Source organism: Hemiscyllium ocellatum, unplaced genomic scaffold (assembly GCF_020745735.1).
Source record: "Hemiscyllium ocellatum isolate sHemOce1 unplaced genomic scaffold, sHemOce1.pat.X.cur. scaffold_663_pat_ctg1, whole genome shotgun sequence".
NCBI classification, from domain to species: Eukaryota; Metazoa; Chordata; class Chondrichthyes; order Orectolobiformes; family Hemiscylliidae; genus Hemiscyllium; species Hemiscyllium ocellatum.
In genome coordinates, this window is record NW_026869158.1 from 18,611 (window position 1) to 27,500 (window position 8,890).

Sequence of the window (8,890 nt, forward strand, 5' to 3'; positions counted from 1 at the left end):
GCATGACCCACAAAGATTGAACAACACGTTGATATTTAGTTTAAATACTATAAACGCTACATAAACACTGAGCGCGGCCTGACGTCTCGCCAGCTCCTTCAGGCCCCTATAATACACGGCCTTTCTCTCCTGGGCTTTGGCGGAGGGGATGGACTCCACTTCAGCTCCTGTATCCCAGAGCGAACGCTTTGTCTTTGCCGACTCCCTGCTCCGGGGCTCCGGCGAGAGTCTTCAGCCGCTCGGCCGAGGACAGCTCGGCCTCCTGGCCGGCTCTGAGCCAGGGCTCAGGCCGGGAGGCCCGGGACAGCTGCGCGCAGGCCTCGCCCTCCTCCGAGCTCGAGTCGCTGAGGTCGGTCACCTCCAGGTCGGAGTCGGTCTCCGCTTTGACCCAGGAGGCGCCGGCGTCGCCGCCGGTCGCGGCCCCCCCCCCCTTCTCTCGCAGGCCCCTTCCTTGCCTGGAGGCAGCCCTGGGCCTGGGGGAGAGGCCGAAGGGCCAGGCCGCAGGGCCTGGGCGGCGGCGGGCGGGTAAGAGGGGTGCTGCCCCTTCAGCCCGAGGCCCAGGCGGGAGTAGGCCGGACCGTGCTGGGCTGGCGCCCGGTCGCCAGTCTCAGCGGGGGGCAGCAGGGAGATCTGGGCGGGCAGGTGGGCCAGGCCCCCGGTCAGGGAGCCGGGGTAGTAGTGAGGGGGGTACAGGGCGGACATCTTGGAGCCCGGCAGGCCGAAGGCGGGTGACGGGTACGATGGCAGGGGCCACGGGTACTCCGAGAGGTGGCTGCTCCTGGCGTAGGCTCCCATCATGCCCGGAGGCTTCGAGTAATACGGAGGCCCTGTGCGAGAGAGAGAGAGAGAGAGAAATCCAACACAGAGTGAGGGCAGGCCGAACAGTTCATCACAGAGGACGCAAATCCATCCCCCCATATCCACACCCTGACCCCTGTATCCCCCCATATCCTCACCCTGACCCCTGTATCCTCATATCCTCAACCTGACCCCTGTATCCTCATATCCTCAACCTGACCCCTGTATCCCCCCATATCCTCACCCCGACCCCTGTATCCCCCATATCCACACCCTGACCCCTGTATCCCCCATATCCACACCCTGAAACGGTATCCCCCCATATCCACACCCTGAAACGGTATCCCCCATATCCTCACCCTGACCCCTGTATCCCCCATATCCTCACCCTGACCCCTGTATCCCCCCATATCCTCACCCTGACCCCTGTATCCCCCCATATCCTCACCCTGACCCCTGTATCCTCATATCCTCAACCTGACCCCTGTATCCTCATATCCTCAACCTGACCCCTGTATCCCCCCATATCCTCACCCCGACCCCTGTATCCCCCATATCCACACCCTGACCCCTGTATCCCCCATATCCACACCCTGAAACGGTATCCCCCCATATCCACACCCTGAAACGGTATCCCCCATATCCTCACCCTGACCCCTGTATCCCCCATATCCTCACCCTGACCCCTGTATCCCCCCATATCCTCACCCTGACCCCTGTATCCCCCATATCCACACCCTGAAACGGTATCCCCCCATATCCTCACCCTGAAACTGTATCCCCCATATCCACACCCTGACCCCTGTATCCCCCATATCCTCACCCTCAAATGGTATCCCCCATATCCACACCCTGACCCCTGTATCCCCCATATCCTCACCCTGAAACGATATCCCCCATATCCTCACCCTGACCCCTGTATCCCCCCATATCCACACCCTGACCCCTGTATCCCCCATATCCTCACCCTGAAACGATATCCCCCATATCCTCACCCTGACCCCTGTATCCCCCCATATCCACACCCTGACCCCTGTATCCCCCATATCCTCACCCTGAAACGATATCCCCCATATCCTCACCCTGACCCCTGTATCCTCCCATATCCACACTCTGACCCCTGTATCCCCCATATCCTCACCCTGAAACAGTATCCCCCATTTCCTCACCATGACTGTGTATCCCCAGGTCCTCACCCTGACACCCATATCCCCATATCCTCATTGACCCCTTTATCCCCATACCCTTACTATGACCGCAGTATCCCCATATCTTCACTCGAACCTTGTATCCACATATCCTCACCCTGATTCCCTGTAGCCCCCCATGTTATCAGCCTGACCCTTGAATCCTCATATTTTCTCTCTCACCCTGTATCCCCCATATCCTTACCGTGACTGCTGTATCACCCACATTTGTGCTCTGATCCCTGTATCCCCCATATCCATACCATGGTCGTGTTGCCCCATATCCTCACCCTAACATCTGTATCCCACTCTCTGACCTTGTAACAATGACATACTCACTCTGACTCTGTATCTCCCATATCATCACTCTGACTCTGTATCCCCATATACCAACTCTGACCCTACACACCCATATCCTCACCCTGATCCTGTATCATCCATATCTTCACTTTGACTCTATATTCCTCTCAGATTCTCAACCTGACCCTGCACCCCCATATCCTCATCCTGATGTTGTATCATCCATATCCTCACCTGACCCCTGTATCCCCCTTTATTCTCACCCTGACCCCGTATTCCCCATATCTCCACCCTGACTGCTGTATCTGCCATATCCTCACTCTCTCTGACCCCTGTATCCCCTATCCTCACCCTGACCCCTGAATCCCCCATATCTTCACTCTGACCCTGTATCCCCATATCCTCACCCTGTCACTGTATCCCTCATATCTTCACCCTGACCCATGAATCCCCATAACCTCACCCTGACCCCTGCAACCCCATATCCGCAAACGTACTCCTGTGATCAAATATCGTCACCCTGATCCTGTATCCCAAATCCTCACCCTCACTCTGATCCCTATATCACCCATATCTTCACTCTGACCCTATGTCCCACACAGATCCTCACCCTGACCCTGCACCCCCATATCCTCATCCTGACTCTGTATCCTCACATTCTCACCCTGACCCCTGTATTCCTCTTTGTTCTCACTTTGACCCCTGTATCCCCTATATCCTCACCCTGACCCTGGAATCCCACATGTCTTCACTCTGACCCTTATGCCATATTCTCACCTTGACCCGGTATCCCCTGTATCCTCACCCTGACCCTGTATCTCCATTTCCTTCCACTGACCTCTGTATCCCCTATATCATCACTCTGATCCCTATATCACTCACATCTTCACTCTGACCCTGAATCCCCCACATCCTCACAGCGTCCCTGTATCTCCATACCCTCACTCTGACCCAACAGATATCCTCACTCTGACCCCTGTATCCCCCATATCCCCACTCTGACCCCTGTATTCCCCATATCCCCACTCTGACCCCTGTATTCCCCATATCCCCACTCTGACCCCTGTATCCCCCATATCCCCACTCTGACCCCTGTATCCCCCATATCCCCACTCTGACCCCTGTATACCCCATAATTTCACGCTGACCTTCTAGCCCACATATCCTCAGTCTAACCTTGTATCCCCCAAATCCTCACTCTGATCTTTGTATCCCCGATATCCTCACGCCGACTCCCATTTCCACCATATCTTCACTCGGACCCATTATCCCCATATCCTCACCCTTACCCCGTATCCCCCATATCTTGACTCTGACCCCTGTATCTCCCATATCCTCAACCTGAACCGTTTCCCCTATGTTTTCACGCTGACCCAGTATCCCCTATATCCTCACCCTTACCCTGTATCCTCCATATCCTCACCCTGACCCCTGTATTCCCATATCCTTACCCTGACCACTGTATCACCCATAACTTCACTCTGACCCCTGTATCTCCATATTCTCACCCTGATCCCTGCATCCCCCATTTCTTCACTCTGACCCCTGAATCCCCATATCATCACCCTGACCCCTGTATCCCCATATCCTCACCCTGACCCCTGTATTCCCATATCCTCACCCTGACCCCGGTATCCCCATATCCTCACCCTGGCCCCTGTATTCACATATCCTCACCCTGACCACTGTATCACCCATAACTTCACTCTGACCCCTGTATCTCCATATTCCCACCCTGACCCCTGTACCCCTCATATCCTTACCCTGACCCCTGTATTCCCATCTCCTCATCCTGACCCCTGTATTCCCATATCCTCACCGACCCCTGTATTTGTATATCCTCACCCTGACCCCTGTATTCCCATATCCTCACCCTGACCCCGGTATCCCCATATCCTCACCCTGGCCCCTGTATTCACATATCCTCACCCTGACCACTGTATCACCCATATCTTCACTCTGACCCCTGTATCTCCATATTCCCACCCTGACCCCTGTATTCCCCATATCCTTACCCTGACCCCTGTATTCCCATCTCCTCATCCTGACCCCTGTATTCCCATATCCTCACCGACCCCTGTATTTGTATATCCTCACCCTGACCCCTGTATTCCCATATCCTCACCCTGACCCCTGTATTCCCATATCCTCACCCTGACCCCGGTATCCCCATATCCTCACCCTGGCCCCTGTATTCACATATCCTCACCCTGACCACTGTATCACCCATATCTTCACTCTGACCCCTGTATCTCCATATTCCCACCCTGACCCCTGTATTCCCCATAGCCTCACCCTGCCCCCTCTATTCTCATATCTTCACTCTGATCCCTGCATCCCCCATTTCTTCACTCTGACCCCTGTATCTCCATATCCTCTCCCTGACAACTGTATCCCCATATCCTCAACCTGACCCCTGTATTCCCATATCCTCACCCTGATCTCTGTATCCCCCATTTCTTCATTCTGACCCCTGTATTAGCATATCCTCACCCTGACCCCTGTATTCCCATCTCCTCATCCTGACCCCTGTATTCCCATATCCTCACCCTCACCCCTGTATCCCCATATCCTCACCATGGCCCCTGTATTCCCATATCCTCACCCTGACCCCTTTATATCCATATCCTCATCCTGAGCCCTGTATCTCCATATCCTCACCCTGACCCCTGTATCCCCATTTCCTCACCCTGACCCCTGTATTCCCATTTCCTCACCCTGACCCCTGTATCCCCATATCCTCACCATGGCCCCTGTATTCCCATATCCTCACCCTCACCCCTGTATCCCCATATCCTCACCATGGCCCCTGTATTCCCATATCCTCACCCTGACCCCTTTATATCCATATCCTCATCCTGAGCCCTGTATCTCCATATCCTCACCCTGACCCCTGTATCCCCATTTCCTCACCCTGACCCCTGTATTCCCATTTCCTCACCCTGACCCCTGTATCCCCATATCCTCACCATGGCCCCTGTATTCCCATATCCTCACCCTGACCCCTGTATCCCCATTTCTTCACCCTGACCCCTGTATCCCCATATCTTCACCCTGACCCTTGTATTCCCATATCTTCACTCTGGCCCCTGTATCCTATACATCCTCAGCCAGAACTGTATATTCCCCATATCCTCACTCTGACACAGTATCCCCCATATTCTCACCCTGACCCCTGTATCCCCATATCCTCACCATGGCCCCTGTATCCCCATATCCTCACCCTGACCACTGTATCCCCATATCCTCACCCTGAGCCTGTATTCCCATATCCTCACCCTGACCCCCGTATCTCCATATCCTCACCATGATCCCTGTATCCCCATTTCCTCACCCTGACCCCTTTATATCCATATCCTCATCCTGAGCCCTGTATCTCCATTTCCTCACCCTGACCCCTTTATATCCATATCCTCATCCTGAGCCCTGTATCTCCATATCCTCACCCTGACCCCTGTATCCCCATTTCCTCACCCTGACCCCTGTATTCCCATATCCTCACCCTGATCTCTGTTTCCCCCATTTCTTCACTCTGACGCCTGTATCCCATATCCTCATCCTGACCCCGTATCCCCATATCCTCACCCTGACCCCGTATCCCCATATCCTCACCCTGACCCCGTATCGCCATATCCTCACCCTGACCCCTGTATCCCCATTTCCTCACCCTGACCCCTGTATCCCCATTTCCTCACCCTGACCCCGTATCCCCATATCCTCACCCTGACCCCGTATCCCCATATCCTCACCCTGACCCCTGTATCCCCATATCCTCACCCTGACCCCTGTATCCCCATTTCCTCATCCTGACCCCTGTATCCCCATTTCCTCACCCTGACCCCTGTAGTCCCATATCCTCACCCTGACCCCTGTATTCCCATATCCTCACCCTGACTCCTTCCTGGCTGTCTCCCACACTGCACATTTTCTGTTTCACTAAAGACATCTGTGCGAGTGCGATGACCCTTTTACAATCGGGTGAAGTGACCGAAGGGCAGAAGCTGATAGAGGGGCTGAATGGCTGACTTTTGTTATTGTTCAGTAATAACTACGTTCCGCTCACTACTGTCCCCCCAGAGCCTCCTCTCACTGGGCTCTCAGGCAGATTGTTCCCTGAAAATTACAGCCCAGGTAAAGAAGGTGTTTGCCTTCAATGCTCAGACCATGGAGTACAGGGGTGGGAACGTCAAATTGCTGTTGCAGGGGATGCTGATAGGTGCACTTTTGCAATACTGCGCACAGTCTGGTCGTCGTTCTACTGAAAGGATATCATTCAACTGGAAAATGTGCAGAAGAGACTTACCAGGGAATGGAGGATTCGGGTTATAAGGATGGGCTGGGACTCAGCCCCCTGCACTCCAGAGGGGAATGAGGGGTGACCTTATATAAAATCACGAGGGGCACGGATAAGGTGAATAGCAACGGTCTTTTCCCCAGGGTGGGGAGATTAAAAAATGAGGGCAGGATGCTGGCTCAGTGGTTAGCACTGCTGCCTCCCAGCGCCAGGGACCCGGGTTCGATCCCAGCCTCGGGGGTGACTGTCTGTGTGGAGTTTGCACGTTCTCCCCGGGTCTGCGTGAGTTTCCTCCGGGTGCTCCGGTTTCCTCCCACAATCCAAAGATGTGCAGGTTAGGGTGGATTGGCCGTGGGGAATGCAAGGCTTTGAGGATTGTTGGGATGTGGGAGGGATGCTCTTTAAAGAGTTACTGTGGGCTCAATGGGCTGAATGTGCTCCAGTGTGGAAGCAGGCCAAAGGTTTAGGGTGAGAGCGGACCTTCGGGGCAACATATTCACCCAGAGGGTGGTATGTGTATGGAATGAGCTGCCAGAGGAAGTGGTGGAGGCTGGTACAATTGCAACATTTAAGAGGCATTTGGATGGGTATATGAACAGGAAGGGTTTGGAGGGATATGGGCCGGGTGCTGGCAGGTGGGACTAGATTGGGTTGGGATATCGGGTCAGCATGGACGGGTTGGGCCGAAGGGTCTGTTTCTGTGCTGTACACCTCGATAACAACCTTCTTTGAGCCTCCATCTTTCCCACCCACCCGCCCGCACCCACCTGAGCTGAAGAAGGCAAGGCCAGCCTCGATCCGGAGTTTCTCCGTGTCTGCCGTGGGGATGGGGCGTTCGTACACAGGATTCCTCAGATCCCGACCCCCCGGCTCCGTAAGTCTGGGCGGAGTTAACAAAGTCTGGATCGTCTGCAGGAGAAAAACAACAATAGAACAGAATTCAAACACTCCCAGGGCAGGGACAGCAGGGGGTTAGATACAGAGTAAAGCTCCCTCTACACTGTCCTGCATCATGTGATCTGTGTGTGTGTGTGTGTGGGATGTGTGTGTGTGTGGTTTGTGTGTGTGGGTGTGTGCGTGTGTGTGTGTGTGGGGTGCGTGTATATGTGTGTGGGGTGGGTATGTATGGGGTGTGTGTATGGGTGTGGGGGTATGTGGCCGTGTGTGTGCGTCTGTGCGTGTGTGGCAATGTGTATGTGTCTGTATTTGTGCGTGCGTGTGTGGGGTGTGTGTGTGTCTGTGTGTGGGTTGTGTATGTATGTGTGCGGAGAGTGTATGCGTGTATGTGTGTGTGTGGGTGTGTGTGGGGTACGTGTGTGTATGGGAGGTGTGTGTGTATGTATGGGGTGTGTGTGTAGGGTCTGTGTGTGGGTGTGTGTGTGTGTAGGGTCTGTGTGTGGGTGTATGTGTGTGTGGGGTGTGTGTGTGTGAGGTGTGTGTGTGGGGTGTGTGTGTATGGGGTTTGTGTGTGAGGTGTGTGTGTGGGGTGTGTGTGTATGGGGTTTGTGTGTGTGGGGTGTGTGTGGGCGTGTGTGCGTGTGTGTGGGGTGTGTGTGTGTGTGTCGGGTGTGTGTGGGGTGTGTGTGTGTGTGTGGGGTGTGTGTGGGGTGTGTGTGTATGGGGTTTGTGTGTGTGGGGTGTGTGTGGGCGTGTGTGCGTGTGTGTGGGGTGTGTGTGTGGTGTGTGTGGGGGTGTATGTATGTGGGATGTGGGGGGTGTGTGTCTGTTTATATGGGTGTGTATGTGTGCGTGGAATGTGTGTGTGAGAGATTGTGTGTGTGGGGATGCGTATGTGTGTGGGGTGTGTGTGTATGTTGTGCGTATGTGTGTGTGGGGTGTGTGTGTGGGGTGTGTGCATGTATGTATGCGTGCGGTGTGTGCGTGTATGTGTGTGTGGGGAGTGTGTGTGTGTGTGGGGTGTGCGTGTGTGGGTGCGGGGTGCGTGTGTATGTATGTGCGTGTAGGGGTGTGTGTATGTGTGTGGGGTGGATGTGTGTGTGTGTCTGTCTTTTATGTGTGTGGAGTGTGTGTATGTGTGTACGTGTGTGTGGGGTGTGTGTGGGGTGTGTGTGTGTGTGGGGGGTGTGGGGTTTGTGTGTGGGGTGTGTGTGTGTGTGGGGGGTGTGGGGTTTGTGTGTGGAGTGTGTGTGTGTGTATGTGTGTTTGGGGTGTGTATGTGTGTACGTGTGTGTGGTGTGTGTGTGTGTGGGTGTGGGGTGTGTGGGGGGTGTGTATGTGTGTGGGGGGTGTGGGGTTTGTGTGTGGGGTGTGTGTGGGTGTGGGGTGTGTGTGGGTGTGTGGTGTGTGTGTG

The 8,890-nt window shown here is 54.6% G+C and overlaps 1 protein-coding gene across 1 annotated transcript in view; it reads right to left on the minus strand.

Annotated features, from left to right (window-relative positions):
- Positions 1–354: 354 nt before the first annotated feature.
- LOC132814077 (ETS domain-containing transcription factor ERF-like) overlaps positions 355–8,890 on the minus strand; it is a 209,293-nt gene continuing 200,757 nt past the window's right edge. The window contains exons 4-5 of the mRNA XM_060823365.1: positions 7,347–7,488; positions 355–827 (exon numbers count right to left, since the gene is read on the minus strand). Of these exons, the coding sequence (XP_060679348.1) occupies positions 355–827; positions 7,347–7,488 (615 nt within the window). The remainder of the gene's footprint in view (positions 828–7,346; positions 7,489–8,890) is intronic.